At 40.2% G+C, this 17,068-nt stretch overlaps 1 protein-coding gene across 1 annotated transcript in view; it reads right to left on the reverse strand.

Moving 5' to 3' along the window:
- PTPRT (protein tyrosine phosphatase receptor type T) overlaps positions 1-17,068 on the reverse strand; it is a 733,605-nt gene that overhangs the window by 435,247 nt on the left and 281,290 nt on the right. Inside the window, exons 5-6 of the mRNA XM_063145462.1 lie at positions 12,681-12,796; positions 9,723-9,897 (exon numbers count right to left, since the gene is read on the reverse strand). Coding sequence (XP_063001532.1) covers positions 9,723-9,897; positions 12,681-12,796 — 291 coding nt within the window. The remainder of the gene's footprint in view (positions 1-9,722; positions 9,898-12,680; positions 12,797-17,068) is intronic.

Consider the following 17,068-nt stretch of genomic DNA (forward strand, 5'->3'; position numbering starts at 1 on the left):
GGTGCAGGTAAAGAAAGGGTGGCACAAACTGGTAACGTGCCAGACCATAAAAATTGTGTTCATGAGTTGCACAGGCGTTTAGGTCACGCAAGTTTTAAAGTGTTAAGTCACATGCCTCAAGTGTGTACAGGGTTAAGCTTGCGAAACTGTAAAAATTTCTTGGATTGTTCAATCTGTCATCAGACCAAATCCCGGGTGCAGAACATCTGCAGGAAAAGTGACAGGGTGTCACAAAAGCCTTTTGAACTGGTGTTTATTGACTTGGTAGGGCCATTCACGCCTACACAAGGGGGATCCAGTTACGTGCTTGTAATTCTGGATGATTACACACGCTTTAGTTGGTGTTATTTACTGAAGCGAAAATCAGAAGCTTTTGAAACTTTTAGGGATTGGAAAACTTGGGCGGAAAAGTTCTTTAACAAGCCCATTATTTCTGTGCAGTCGGACCGTGGGGGTGAGTTTGTTTCTGGAAGGTTCTGTGAGTGGTTTAGGAAGACAGGAATCACACACAGGTTAATAGATCCCCAAACTCCTTTTCAAAATGGGTCAATTGAGAGAAGAATTGGAGTACTTCAAATGAAGAAAGATTCTCTCATGGCTGATGCAAACGCTGAGCAAGATTTGTGGGGAGAAGCATTTTTAACCGCAAACTATCTGTGTAATAGAACCTGGAGCAGGGTTACAGGCAGTTCGCCTTACTGTTTACTTTTTGGTTCAAAACCAGATTTGTCTCACTTGAGAACATGGGGGTCTTGGGCATACGTGCATATCCCAAAGTCCAAAAGGTCTAAAGGTGAAACCAAGTCTGTGAAATTACGTTTTGTGGGTTATTCTGGCATGCAATCCAAATCTTGGCGTTTTTCCCTAAGTCATGGGAAGGTGGTTGTTTCTAGGTCTGCTACTTTTCAGGAGGCAGGTTGGGACAGGATTCAAGGTTCCCAAGTTCTGTTAGAAACTGTGAACAACCAGGAGAAAACAGTAACTCAGGGGTTAACTTCTCAGAGCCCTCACATCTCTGAGAAGAGTGTTTCCACTCCCAAAAGTGGAAGGGAGGAGGGAAATGAAAAGGAGGAAGAAATTTCCAGTGTACCTCGTCGTTCACAAAGAAAAAACAAAGGAATTCCACCTTTAAAGTATTCAGATGAATTCAGTGTGTGTTGTGTGAAGTCTGAACCTGAGAGTTACAGTGATGTGTTGAAATTGTCTGAACAAGAGCAAGAAAAGTGTTTTCAGGCAGCGAAAACTGAAAGGGGGTGTTTTCAAACACACGTGTCTGTATGCAAAGGGGCAAGCAAAAGAGTACATGATTGTGGAGCTAGTGGTTCGTCTACTGGTGGCAGGGAGTTCCCAAGACCACATTCAAGAAAACTCAGCCCAAAGCTGCAGGAAGGGTTGAAACTGAAGTCTCTGGGGAAAGTTAGGTGTTACCTTGGTGTAGAGGTAGAAAAGTTTCCAAAGGAAATTACCTAAAAAGCCAGAAGCAGAAAGTTTTAAAATTGCTGAAAGTTTGCAAATTGGAAGATTGCAAAGTAGTTCAACGCCCCAAAGCACAAAGTTTTTCAACAGTGCTTGGAAGAAGAAGAAAAGAAAAACTTACATATAAATAAGTCTCTGGGAAATGTAACACACAGAGAAATGTACACAATGTTGGGATTGTTGTAAACATGTAAAGTTGATTTCTTACAGGTGAAATGTAATGAAATGTAAATTGTATTTTTTCTGTAGTTAAAAATGAAAGGGTGTTGTGGTTAGGTTTTTAACCACAGAAGGAAAAGGACTCTAAAGAGTTAAAAAGATGTCCTTGGCCAGATTGTCTCTGCCAGGAGAAGTCCAGTATGAAGCAGATTCTTCCCTGGCCTACGTGCGGTACGAGATGTACAAGATGAAGAGACTATTGGTTAATTGGGCCAAGGAGAAAAGTGTATTTAAGAAGTCCATGTTGTATGGCTTCTTACTGATGGAACTTACTGCTGGTTCTTACTGCTGCAACTTACTGCTGCAACTTACTGCTGGAACTTACTGCTGATGTTATATTGCTACGTTGTTGCTGTACTGTGAAAGGACTGTATATATGACCATTTATTCTGTAAGTAATTTATTTAGTGTCAGTAAAGCTTCTTACTGACCAAAGACCGTGAGTGCTTCTTTTGTTCCTAAATTCAAGCTGAAACCATTTCCAGACTCTACGCTGCTGCTATTTCGCACTCTGCTATATTTTGGGTAAGCAATTACCCCGATAGTTATAGCCATTATGGACAGTATATATACACACACACACACACACACACACACACACACACACAAAGATTACATCCATGTGTGCACAGAGGGGTGGAATGGAGCAACCTCATTACACAGCACATCAAATCCACAGTTAGCTTCTCATAGCAAGCTGTACATTCATATTCTACTGGCTGAATCTAATTTCTTGTGGTAGCAACCCTGGGGGAGAAACCCTCATTACAGAAGCTTAAGCGTTATGGAAAGCACTGCTGGCACAAAAGACTCAATTTCCTGTATCCCAGCTGATAATGTAGAGAGTCTTGATTAATATTTTTTACTCATTAAGCCAAACCTATCCAGCATCCTGTTTCCATTTTGGTGGCATCAGGTAAGTAGATGAAAACTCCTAACGCAACATTCATAATCCAAAACAGCAATGTGTTTTAGGAATCAGGCATGGCCCCCTCCTCACCACACACACTCCAATGGGAGTTGCTATCCACCCCGGCGGTTGTTTGAAATATTTCTAAAACCTTTTAATTTTCTTTTTTAGCGAGTATGATCCAATTCATACACCTTCTCCTCACCATTTATGGGACCACTTGTCTTGTGCTTTTTCATCTCTTCTTCTTCTTTTCAATATTTTTGGCTGCCCTTAAAGCTGCTCTGAAAGCTGGAGCTAGTGCAGAACACAGAAGTACGGCTCCTTTCAGGAGCTGCCCCTTTTCAGCATGTAACTCCTTTGCTGAGGGAACTGCACTATCTGCCTAATAGCTACCAGGTCAGGTTTAAAGTTGTAGTACTAGTGTACAAAGCTCTAAACAACTTGGGACCAGGATACCTGAGAGAGTGCCTTCTCACTCACAAACCTGCGCAGCTGCTAAGGTCATCTGTGGCCATGTTCCTGGTGGTTCCACATGGACCTATGGTCCGATTATCATCCACCAGGAGAGGAGCCCTCAGTATAGTGGCCCCCTTTCTAAGGAACTCGCTGTCTTTGAGGTCAGGCAGGCACCAACATTGTATTGTTTTTGGTGTCTCCTGAAAACATTATTGTTTTCCCAGAATGACTGACCATGTTTCAATCTGTACCTTGTTCTTTTAGAATGTAATTTTTAATGATATTTTTATTCTATTTTTATTCATTCATTCTGTTTATCCAAAATCTTTGGATAGGGAGTGGTATATAAATAATATAAATAAATAAATAAATAAATAAATATTTAATTTTTAAAAAATGTGGTTCAAGAGCAATGGAGTAGATTCCCCCACCCCTATTTTTGAAACACACACACACACACAAATGTGTGTACAAAAACAGCGAAGAACCAAAGCCAGTGTGATGTAGTGGCTAAAGTGTTGGACTGGGAATCGGGAGTTCCGGGTTCTAGGCCCCACTCGGCCATGGAAGCTCACTGGGTGACTTTGGGCCAGTCACAGACGCTCAGCCTATCCTACCTCACAGGGTGGTTGTTGTGAGGATAAAATGGAGCGGAGGAGGAGGATTATGTATGCTGCCTTGGATTCCTTGGAGGAAAAAAGGCAGGATATAAATGTAATAATAATAATAATAATAATAATAATAATAATAATAATAATGCGAGATGATCATTCAAACCAGGTCACAAAGGGGAAAAAATTTTTCAGGATACAAAATAGTTTTAATGGCAAGAAGCCCAGCACGTTTCAACCTGTCAATCTTTTTGCTGGAAGAAATTCTGCAAACACTTCCTTCTACCTCCTGAAGAAGGCCTTAAAATAAAGGACAGTCTGAAATGAGTCGAGCTTTTCATCAATAAATCTATTTTGCATTATGAGAACTTGTGTCTCTCCTTTGTGATCCTATACAAAAACAGCAAGAACAATTTGGTGATTGGGGTACATCGGACTTCTACTATTATACACTACAAGACCTAGGCATTTATTTATTTTTTTGGTTTCTGTTTTGCTTACCCTTCTGTTAATATGGTGGTGTGTTAATGTACCCCAAATAGCTTTTGTGTTACACTTAGACAAGCCACGAAAAATAAAAGACTGGCAACAAATAAGAGCAATGTTAGAATTCAACTCATTCAAGAGACACTTCCTATCAGTATTCACAAACTGAATCACACTGCCAAGCAACAAAAGACAGTGGACACAAAGCCAAACACACTTTAGGGTCAGAAATGGACTTGGTCTTTTTGAAAAATCAATGTTAGGTCAAGGAAGTGTATTAGAGTTCAGAACCATCTTCTGAACTATGTACTTTATGTGACCAATGAAACACATACCAGGAAAGGGCTTATCCCTTCTATCAGTCCAACATATGGATAGGAACTTGCAAGATTTTCAGCTTCTATTTCAAGAATAGTTCACTTATAATTATCTTTGCTATTTTACATCTTATGAGACTAGATCTACAGAATGGAGTGTACTCTATACAAAGATTTATTTTGTATGCATACACTATAGACAGATAGACAGACAGACAAGACAGATTTATAAAGACAACAACAGAGTCTCCCAATAATTGATCAAGATCATGTATAAAAACTAAAATGTGTGGTCCTCCCATCTCACCTGAAGTGTGATAGTCACTCCCAAGTCCTCCCCCACCATAAGATCTGGCATTTCCGTGGACTGCGGTCTCTGGCTGGCTTTGATCCAACTGATTAGCAGGCATCTGGAAAGACTCCTCTCTGCCCTATATCCAGAAACCTTGATAGCTCCACCACCCCTTCCTTCTCTGACTCTGGGCATGTCTACACCATGCCTTTTACCGGGATCGTTCCTGGATCATCCCGGTGCATCCACATGACACACAGGGGATCCCAGAAGCAGCCAGGAATGACCCTTGCATTTTTTGCGGGATAACTGGTTCCCCAGTTATCCTGATCTTTCTTACAGACCCAGGATCATCCCAAGGCCACGGGTGGTTTGGGCATCCAACCTGCCTGGTGCTCGCTTACTCGCAAATAATCATGGCAGCAGAAATGGGCATGGAGCCGCGTTGCATGGCTCTGTGCCAATCAGAGGAGGGGGCTGCAGCAATTTCACCACCCCTGGGATGGCAGGGAGGGGGTTGGGGGCCGAATTCCAGGGGGAAAGATCTTTTTTGTTGGAGCAGGGCCTCACTCTTGTACGACCGATCCCGCTGCTTCGCCGTCCCAAAAGGCAGCTGCGACATCATGTGTGTACCCAGGAGGAGGATCTCGTGATCAGCATATTGCAAGATCCTCTCCACTCCCTCCCTCTACACCCATAGGTGTAGACATGCCCTCTGAATCTGTTCCCATGCCTTCTTGGAGAGCTTCTTCAGGGGTGTTCGGCCCAATCTTTATAGGATACTTCCTAGACACCCAGTCCTCATTTGCATTTGGCAGGGAATATGGACAACCAATAGAATGACCCAACCCCTTTTTAAGCCTTCTGTGAACATGTGGGAGGTGGAAATAGGCTTTGGGACGCTTCCCCCACTCCCAAAACCCATGTGATCATATTGCAGTATTCTCTCTCCATGCAGTTGGGAGCCCTGAAAAATCAAGGTTCCTGACTGCACAATTGTACAAATATAGATTGTATTCTGCCCTTTAAATGAAGACACAGAGGTCCAAAGTAGGGACAATGAGCAAAATCCTCCTCCCCCGGCTCCATAGTACATGCACTGAATTTTGGGTAGCAATGTTTAATCAATCAGATAAATTGCTTTAAAAACTTTTAATTGTGCTTTGATTAACTGGGCAGCAGATTTTATTTATAAAGAGATTATTATTTTGAGTACATCTGTTTATAAAAACTGCTGATGGCAAGCACCATCTTTAAAAGGCAATCCTCTTTAAAAGGCAAACCTTGTCCAAGGTTATGCTTGCTGTGATATGTATGCATCATCGAAAAGAAAGAATTCTTGGTTCAGAAATACTATTTTTTACTCATATGCAAATATAATCACTAGGTTAAATCAACAAAACCTCATACATTTAATAGATTTTTTTAAATTGAATTGCAGCCCTAATTCAAACAAGATATGAAAATGGCTTCAGTTCTTTGGCAGTATGCTTATTGTTAACATTGCCCTTCTAGTACATCTCTGACCCATCTGTGCTCATCTTACATTCCTTTTGTCCCCCATTTGCTGAATGCTGAATTCAAGTATTTGTTTCAAACATACATTTGGGTTTGCCTTGATCTAGGTTTAGGGACCAGGCTGTTAATTGAACTAGACTTCAATTACAGACTTATACAACGTAAATCCAAACATATTACTGCAATTCAATAAACAGCTCTTTAGAATTAAGAGGTTCAAATTTGCATTCATTTCAGCTTCTGAACATGGACATCATTGCAAATTTGATAATACCTTCACCAAATTAATCAGACCTTTGCAGAAGCATTGATCCATATAATTCCAAAGGGACATCACCACTTCATTACACTACCTCACGTCAAGCACTCATTAATTTACCTGATCAATTTGGGATAGAGGAACAAAGAAGAATAAGTCCTGGAAAAATTATACTTAATTCTCTTCACCTCTTTTTTTATGAGCACCACCAACCACAATATCTTCTCCACCTCCCCATCTGTTTACTCCCAACAGTGAATCTATCAATGCCATTACTACTGGATGGCCATTCATCACTGTTTACCACTCAAGTTACATCATGACAGCTAACATAACAGGTGTGAAGTGTAACCAACTCTCTACCTATGAGTTGATGCTGTGATTTTGAAACTAGCATTTCTTATTTTTAAACATAAGTGATTTCTCAGAGGGATGAAGGAGGTATTGTTCAGTTCACATTTTAATATGAACTTACTTAATTTGCTCTTCCAAAATCAGTATGTGAACTAGAGATATCAATGGAATCTGTCCAGAGGTGAAGCTCACCCAGCATTAGAGAGCTTGGCCACCCAGACTTCAGCTCGCTTACGTTTGAGCTGGCCCAACTCAATCTGCATTGAGTGGGGCCAAGTTGTGAATCTGGGTGTGGTTTTTTTTGTTTTTGTTTTAGTATGTATAAAGCAATTTGCACAAATCACAGGCATAATTTGCGCAAATTACTTTTTATTTGGGTGGAAAAACCCAAAAGTTTCCTGGATTTCAGGAACAACCCCCTGGCTCAGCTTGCAAATGCAAGCCAATTCAGGGGTGTCACAGGAATACATTGCTACTGTGAACTCAAACTATGTTATTCTTCACTATTTAATCAGGTCCAAATTTTGCGCTGCAATTCTCCAGTGGTAAAAATAAAAATATGTATATGAAAATGTATACATCACAAGAAAGAGAGTACACACACACACATATATTTATTAAAATAATATACTAAATACATTATATTAGGGGTATTGCTTAAAATGTGTACTTGGAGAAATGCATATGAAAATGCTTATGAATTTTCAAGTGGACTTATTTTTTAAAAAATGTAAACCGACGTGGAAATGGGATAGAACTGATTTAAGATTGGAAAAATGGGAAACTAAAATCGACAGATTCCATCCCCCATTTTATTTACATTTTCTCTATGATTGGATTCAGGTAACCCTAAACCTACAGTCCCCCTTTTAAAGCTTTTTGCATGGTAGCTCTAGCCAGCTCCCACACTTATTCAGTCAAAATGAATTACTATGTGGAACTGACTAAAGGTGAATGCCTGTATTTGCAGAAAAAGCTACTGTATGAGACAATTTTAAGTGCCTTTCACATGGCTGACTACTCTGGTGACCATTAGAGCTGTGTCTCTGCCAGTCCACTGCTGCCATTCAGGCACTCTGTTATCCAGGGAGGAAATGACTGCCATTGTAGGAGCAGGCAAACTGCAAGGTTTTTTCTGCAGCTTTGAAACTAACAAGAACAAGACTGTCCCTGACCTTACTACAGGCTCATTGAGGCCTAATGATGTAGTGGTATATACTGAGGTGTAGGCACTCATAGGCCCTTTCTACACCTAAGGATTATCCCAGGAAAATGGAGGGATCATCCCTGCCTGCTCCCGGGATCCCCTGTGTGTCATTTGGACATACAGGGATGATCCCAGGATAATCCCGGGGAAAAAGGGCTGGTGCAGAAACAGCTGTAGACTCTGTTCAGGCAATACACAAATCCATACTGGTTAACCATTTGGGGCTAACCATGAAGGCTTAGTGTGTCATGTGTAAGGCGTTTTCCCTAACCATGGTTGCTACATAACAACATTGCTATATAACCTGTGGGCCTCAATATGGCCACCAGCTTCAGCCAGAAAATGGCTGCCTCTGTATTTCAAGGGACGCTAGGATGTGGAACGGACCAATCAGAGGACTGACAAGATCAGCATACAAGTATTTCGTCACGGTGTGGTTAAGGAGATCATGCAATGGACCATGGTTCTGTGGTTGTGTGGCAGCTGCACTGGGTGCTGTTAGCGGTCATCTGAACAGGGTCATCATGGCAGCCCCCACAACCCCAAGGACAGTCCAAAACTGTGCTAATCTATATCAAGAAACCAATTCTAGGAGTTTCCATCTGCTAAGAGCAGGTCTCTTGTAAAGCTAATGGGTCTTAATTGCACATTCAAGACCAAGTTACCCCAAAATACTTTTTGTTACAACAGGAAACAAGGTTTACCAAGATTGACAGGCAGATAACCAGCCATAGGCTTGTTAATGATGCTACACAGGCCAGTCATGTGCTGGGGAAAGGGATTTACATAATTACTCTTAGCAGTACAGCTGGTTGTACTGTGAACCCATCTAAGGTGGCTTGTTGCCATGGGTAACAACCTACCGCGAACCCTACAACAGCCCATGAGTTCTGGGTGGCTTTTTACTCATGGCAACAAGCCACCCTGGATAGGTTCACATGGGATTACAAAGGGAATTCTAAGGGGGGGGGGGGGGGTTGCAGATGACTTCAGCATCCCTGTTATTGTAAAGGTGCTCATGTCACATTCCTGAGATCCCTGGCTCCACTAAGCCACTTTGAGGCCTCTACAGAATAACAATGCTAATAGGATCAGACTCCCCAAATTTAAGGAGTCAGTGGATTCTACCTTGTCCTTACAGGCAATGCAGGTATGAAAGCCAGAAGAATCCACAATGCTACAGCAATGTTCCCACATCAAGGGTGGGATTCATATCATTTCTGTATCATAAGTAGAATGTAGTACCTCTCAGGAAATCTGTATCTTTTTAGTCCTAATTTAATTTTCACTAAACTCAACCCCAGATCCACAGAACAAAATAGCACAACTTTCAGAGAGATAGCTTTCTAAGTCTGTCAAATATCAGGATCCTGTTGAGTCTACAAGGAGAACTATGCCTTTGATGAGACAACAATGGCAACATGAATATCCATAATAGTTCCAGTTCATTTTGAGAGACTGCAGGTCAAGGATAAAAACTAATTGTCAGAGATAGGACTCTCTGAGTCTTTTGATCCTGGACTTCTATGCAGGAAACGTTCTTATTTTAAGAGATGGTTATGTTTTTCTGTAGTATGGCAAAGAACACACAGATGCTTTATTGCTTCCACTTACCTTTCACTATTAATTCTGCATAGTTTGAAACTCCTGATCCACCATCTGAGCGGATGACACATCGGTATTTACTGATGCTGCGCTGGGACGTGTCAGCTACACTCACAGTAGCAGAAAAACGCCTGTGGTTGACTACTCTGGTGACCATTAGAGCTGTATCTCTTCCGTTCCATTGCTGCCAGACAAACACAGGGATGGGGGATAACCAAAGTAAGTATGATATAGTCATGGAAGAGGTATCTTAATTTATTTCTCTTCATAATTCTTTAGGGATAGTTTCCCATAAACAAATATCTATTGAGAAATTAGATACCCTTACAAAAGGCCATTTAATTCCCTAATTTCAGTAGTTACCATACATTATTTCATTTCACCATCTGTTACAGCACTCATGTGAGTCAAAGGAAACCAAGATGCACATCTCAAGCTGTATCCACAAACTTAAACACTTCTATGAATGTTGGTGTGGTGGTTCAGATTTTTAATGTGCATTTAGCTTCTAAGAGCACTGTTTCTCAATACAGGAAGAAGTAGTTTTTACCCTGTTTTATGACAGCGGCAGGTATTGTTTGTTTGAATGCCAAGTTGCTTTTTGAATTTTTATTTATTTATTTATTGCACTTATATACCGCTCCCATAGCCAGGGCTATCTGGGCGGTTTATGCAGTGAAAAACTCCTCACACAGTAATTGTACCATGTAATCCCTGTTTTGAGGTCTTTGTAGAAAACATCAACAACCAGGATAGGGAAAAACTGGATATTACCAGACAGATAAATAATTTACAAACTAGCATTTTGTCAATAGCATAGTAGTTCCTATTTTTTCCAGTTGCTGGACCTTTTAAACCAAATGGCTCATCAAATGAATGAAGCTGAAATCAAGGAAAACCGCATAGACATAATAAAAGACTTAAATGACAAGCAGTGTAATCCCATGTGTATGTACTCAGAGGTAAGATAAAATATATAAAAAGGATTGCAGCCTATGCACATATACCAGGGGGGTAAGCCACATCACAACTGAATACATTGGCTGCCTCTAGGACTGCAACATAAAATTGTTTAAAGGTGTGTGGGGGGGAAATACTATTTAAAAGAAAAGTTTGGATTTGTACAAATGCAAGAATTCTGGAATGTGTGTAATGTTTGGGGTATCAGAGGTCACCCAGTGCCCAAGATGCATGGTTTTAAGTTCTTTCTGACAGTGTAACAGTGCCTTAAGGCTTCATTTCAGCAAACATTAGGGGCCAGATCAAAAACTCATCGGCTTAGATGGAATTAAAGAAGAATATGTCTGAATGCTCTGTGTATAATGATCTCAGAAACAAATACATTCATCTGTTGTTAAGATCATTCAAGGGAAGGCCATCCCTTGTAAAGACTTGTTTCCTATTGTCTGATGCTGAGAAGTATGTATCCTTTAGTACTGCCAAATTCCTTGTCAATGCTCTACAAATACGTGCGACAAAGTCAAAAAGCTGTATGGAAAACTATTCAACTCATAATGGTTTGTTGGTGGAGTTTAGTGTTTTATAGTCTTTTATCCTGTGTTTTATTCTGTGTTTGTGGATTGGCTTCTGCTCTGAATGCAGAGTGCATAATCAGGTCCTAAGCTCAACTGAATTTTCTTCCATTATGTACTGAGACCTTGCAGGGCCTTGTATCAGGTAGAAGATTTGCAACTACTTTTTCAGATGCTCCCTTCAAATCCTTTTGGAAAGTCACATGCATTCTGGTTTTTGTTTGTTTAAGTGTTTCTTCAACACTTAAAATTTAAATCTTTAAAATTTGTGTTGACTATGAATGATTAAAAAACCCAACAGCAAACATATGAGGAGCTGTTTTCAGGGACAACTATGAATTTAAGGGGCAGGCAACCCAGTGACTGCCTAGGGGCTGGTGCTAAGCTCAGAGGATGCTTGTCACAGTCTATCTACTCAACAAGTGAAAAGAAGGGTACAAATGGTTCATCTTCACTTGAAAAGCTGACTACCCTGACTGACATGGCCATCATCATCATCATCATCATCATCATCATCATCATCATGATACCCATTCCATTTTCAATAAATGCTGTGATTATGACTGATTGTGATCAGATCCATGGATATGGATCAATTATCAAACACGACAGAGATTAATATGCATGTGAGTCAAGTATCAAAGTTGTTAAATGAACTAAAAAAAGCAATCAAAAATGTATTCAGAAACTGACCAAGTGGAAGAGGAATTAATTACAGTTTTTGCTTGGAGCTTCATTTGTTTTACAGGTAGTCCAGGTTGTTCTAGAAATGTCTATAATGACTATCACACACTATAACATGGACTACATTTTTCTAACATAGAATGAATTATTATCTATAGAATATGGAAAAATTCAAAGTTTAGTTTCTAGTACTCATGGGCTGTTGTGAAAGACTGAACATACCTGTCCAGAGTCTTTTGAATTTTAATCCTAGAAAGTAACTTTGTGGATATTCAAACAGCAAAAGGACAGTTCATTCTATACACTTCCCCTCCCTTGCACATGACCCATTCTTTCTCTTCCCGTACTATTCATGTATCCATTTTAATGCCCTGTTTGTCCTTTTTCTCCCCGACTCTTAACTCAAACCTCTAATTCTGCAATCTCAGATTTTTCAGATGGAATAAATTAGGAAATTAGTTGCAAGAGAAAGGTACTTAATTTGTATAAGGTACCCAGATGCTCAATATACTTAATGTGCTCAGTTGAAGAATTCTTCAGTGCACAAAACTAAGACATTGAGGACATGGTTCAAAATATGCAGCATCTTTCTGTTCTTTTACATAAAGGGAAATACACAGCAATTCATTCTCCCTAGGAGTGTAGAATATCTGTTTGCTCATGGAAAAGAAGAGCTCCTCCTTGAAAGCATGGTGTTCTATTTGAGCTTTTGAGCCTCTGAAAAATAACAAAGGGTTCATGGACACGTTACCTGTAGCCACAGTTTGTCATGTTGCGACCACTTTCCTCCAGCAATGCACTGAAATGTTGCATTTTGTCCAACATTAACCTCCACATTTTGAAGCCGCAGGAAGTGAGGAGCTTTTCCTAACAAAAATGCAAAATATTATCTTGGTAGAGCATCACAGTACATAGGAATAGCATAGAGGTATGTTATGAGAGCCAGTCATTCTTAACAAGCATGGCAGGTTTCCCCCACAAAACAAATGACTTGGCAAAGCAATGCTGAGTGCTGCCTTTGTCTTTTAAATGCAGTATGGCTCTGCTGTTCTAGCTAAAACCAGGGAAAGAAAACTGTTGACTATCTTGGCACAGGCAGCGTACAATAAATAACTGTTCTGCAACAAAAGAATTCAACATTTCCCAAGAGTTCCTTTCAGTTACTGTTTGCTTCAAGCAAATGGCAAATTTCTTCTGGGGAAGAATGGAATTATTATTATTATTATTATTATTATTATTATTATTATTATTATCGCACAATAAGACTACAAAGCAAAACTGAACAGAAGCATTTTTGCCATGCGCTGAGCTTCCTCCTGGGCTCATCAATCATCTATTGATTATGTTCAGACATCAAGATAAACCATAGTTTAGTTCAGCATGCAGAACCTCCGGCTCGGGGTCCAAAACCTGCCCACCTCCAGATGGTCTCACCCCTTCCTGGTGTTCCCATCCCGTTTCTCCTCAGCACCAACCAGTTGGTGATCTCCCTACTTTGTGAAATCCTGCCCACCACCTTTTTCTAAAAGTTGTTATGCCTCTCCTAAAGCTTAGATACTAGCAGAAAAAGCTAAAACTTATTTATTTATTTATTTATTTTAGCATTTTTATCCCGCCCTTTCACCAAAAATGCTCTCAGGGCAGCTTACAAAAATATTTCTTAAAATAATCCCTGCCCACAGGCTTACAATCTAAAAAACAAACAAAAAACATGACACAAAAGGAAAGGGGATTGGGAGGGAGGAGGGGGGGAAAAAGCAAATCGAGGCACTAGGTCCTTAGTAGCTCTGTACTCTGCAGATCTCTGCAACTCTGAAGAAGGACCAAATTTGACACTGGGTGATGAATATGACAGACGTTTTCTAGAAAGCTAGGTCCAAGAAAAGGATGCTGGGGCAGGTTAAAATGGTATGTGACACCCAAAAAAACAAGGCTGAAGAGAAATACTCTGCCCATCCTACACAATGGATCTGGGCATTGTTGTAGCCAGATTAGAGTATGGAATAATAAATTTTCCAATACTGATGTGTCTGCCTTTCTGTTATGTCTGTAGGAGCGACATGAGTATATAACTGGAGCAAGTGTTTCTTCCTGTGATTTGGGTCAAAGTTCTGTTTCCTCTTCCACTTATTATTTATTTATTATTTATTACATTTATATACTGCCCCATAGCTGAAGCTCTCACTTAGTCATATCTCTTGACAATGTCTGCTTTAATTAATGTTTTAATTAATGCTCCACCCTGTGAGAAGTTATTTGGTTCTATGCTATACTAGAGGCAGGCAACGCCAAAAATCTTCTACCCAAGAATAGCTAGCGTTATATTTTTACAGCCCAAATTTACGGTGCAACTAAACGTGACGTAGGAAATCCATTGTCAAGGTAACACATGAATTATAGTAGCCATGGAATGAGATCATGGCCACAGAACTAAGGGAGGAAGGGCTTAACCCTTTCCCACATGCTCTTTTGCTGGTTATTCCCCAAAGCTATGACTTGCCCTGGAAGGGAAAATATACAGGTGAGGAAGCAAGCAAGCAAGAATTTGATAAGCAGCATTTACTACAACCCTGAAGTAGCAAATCCAGCTAGTGCAGTTAAATAGTGCTATGCCATCCCTTTTAACTGGTCAGTAGTTTATCCATGTCACAATTTATTGATGTACTAGCTGTTGGCCGAGACAGGGTCATAGATCTGTCACCTGAAATGGAGAGGCCTTGGTAGAAAACAACACCGCTTCTGTAGAATATTTACAGCAAACAGTTTTGACAGTTAGTACTTCCATTCCCTCCAACTTTAGTACATCAAAATGGACCTATTTAATTGATAATAATGCTGCAGTTTTGAGACCTCTACACTTTTGAAGAGAAACTAAAGGGAGATGTTACTAAGAGATTCATAAATAAAATAAAATATAGCTAATAACTCCATGTTCGGACTAACAGTTCCCAGCTGTATTACAAATATTTTAACAGAATAATACCCGAGGGCTGTAAAGTCAGATTATAAAAAAAAAAAAACTTTAATGGGTTTAAGCAAAGACTGCTCTTGCTAAAAGATTGGAGAAACTGATTTTTAAAAGAAATCACAACAGGACTGTGGTTGTTCTTAAAGAGAAAACATAAATGCCTCATTAATTTATATAATAAAGCATGAACAGAAATGAGACCTGACTGAAAACATTTGGAATATTTCATTTCATTATCCCCAAGTTCATTATTCAAGACTATTCCATCCATTGGTGTATGGCAATGTGGGTGACATGTAGTCCGTGGGCCCTATGCAGCCCCCCCTGCCTTCCTGGGGGGGAAAAATGTTTTGGGTTGTTGTTGTTGTTGTTAAAAACTTTACATTTTAAAGTTTTTTCTTCCCCCCCCCCTCTTTTTTTCTTAACAGTACGGAGCACCCAAAATGAAAAAATTAGATTGCATAATGCTCTGGATGCCGTTTTTGTGGGGAGGGGGTTAATTAATTAACAAATTTTTAGGCTTCCCAGCAGAGTGCAACATCGGGGAGGGGGCAGAGGGCAAATATGGTCCCCGGACCTCCTGAAGTCCCATCTCTCCAATGAATGGCATTCCTAGGGCTTTGATATCATCTTTCCATCTTGTGGTTATTTTTATTTACTCCACATTGTTTAACATCTGTATGGAACTGCTGAGAGAGATTGTCCAGGGATTTGGAGTTCACTGGCATCAATATGCTAACAACACCTAGTTCAAGTTCTCCTTTGCATCTAATAGCAATGAAGTTGAATCAGTGCCTGGGTTGGATGAGAGTTAATAAACTGATGCTTAATCCAGAGAACATAGAGAAATGCACCTGGTTAGGAGATGGACTCTGAAACCTGTTTTAAACAGGGCAAGTCTCCGCTTGAAGAAACAGATTTGAAAACTGGGATGTTCCTGGATTCACCTTTTCAGCTGGAGTACCAGGTTGCAGCTGTGGCCAGGGTTGCCTTGGCCCAGTTTAGGCTGGTGAACCAGCTGCACCTATTCCTAAGGAGATCTGAGCTGACTATGATGACACAGATTGGATTATTACAATGCATTCTACATTGGACTATCTTTTCTTTGGAAATTTCAGTTGGTCCAGAATGTAGCAGACAGTATATTAGAGTGGTAAAAAATGGAATCATATTAAACTAGTGGTGCAGAACAGCCCTGACCCCTTTGTCACTGCTGCTGAATGTACCCTCTGCCAATTTCTCTGCTTCCTGACCCATAGATCCTCATACAGCCCATTCTTCTGCCACTGCTGATAACAGCAAGAAAATAGCAATCTGTATTAGGGTCATGATGGGAGGGAGTAGAGAGATAGCTCACCATTCCCTACCCCAAGATTTCATCACACAGATGGCTCTTCCCCCAATACTGCTGGCTGTCCTGTCCAACTTGGTTGGACAGAGGTGCTGAAACCAGCAAGACACATACAAAAAGAGAGGGTCAGGTCATTGGGGTAAGTCTTGCCACATCCAGTCAAGTTAGGTCAAGTCAAATCCCATTGCATCAGGTGAGGTTAAATGAGGTTTGATCAGGCAGGGACTTTCAGGACCTTGGCCAGCTCCAAGTTAGTTGAGAGACTCAGTCAAGAGGAGCTGCTGACTCAGCTGCAGTCAAAGGATTTCTGGCTGCTTGACGTTTGGATGGCCTTCTCTACAATTTGCCAGGTTTAAGTGATTTTATTGAAGAAAATGTTTTATTCATCTTATTGAATGAAAATGTTCCTCATTTCACACACAACCGCGACATAAATTCTTTCCATCCCATGTCCAGATCGGTTTGTGACATTTTTAATTTTGTGAATTCTAAGAAAATTCATATACACATTTCAGTGTGCATTTTTCTTAATACATACATTTTTTGTACATAAGTTGGCTTAATATTCCTAAACAATTTTCCTTAATATAATTCAGTTTTTTTTTGGGGGGGGGGGGGTTCCCATTAATTTCAGCATTTTTGTGCACACTTTCCCCAAATATACAAATTTTGGAATGTACCTTTCCCTTTTGATATCCATTTTTTGTATACATTGGTTTGGTTTGGAGAACTACATCACAAAATTTTAAACAGAGCAAATAACTGTGTTCCAGTTCATCTATTGACACAGGAAGTGCAACTTTGAGAAGTTCTCACCATA

Source organism: Elgaria multicarinata, chromosome 1 (genome assembly GCF_023053635.1).
Source record: "Elgaria multicarinata webbii isolate HBS135686 ecotype San Diego chromosome 1, rElgMul1.1.pri, whole genome shotgun sequence".
Classification (NCBI taxonomy): domain Eukaryota; kingdom Metazoa; phylum Chordata; class Lepidosauria; order Squamata; family Anguidae; genus Elgaria; species Elgaria multicarinata.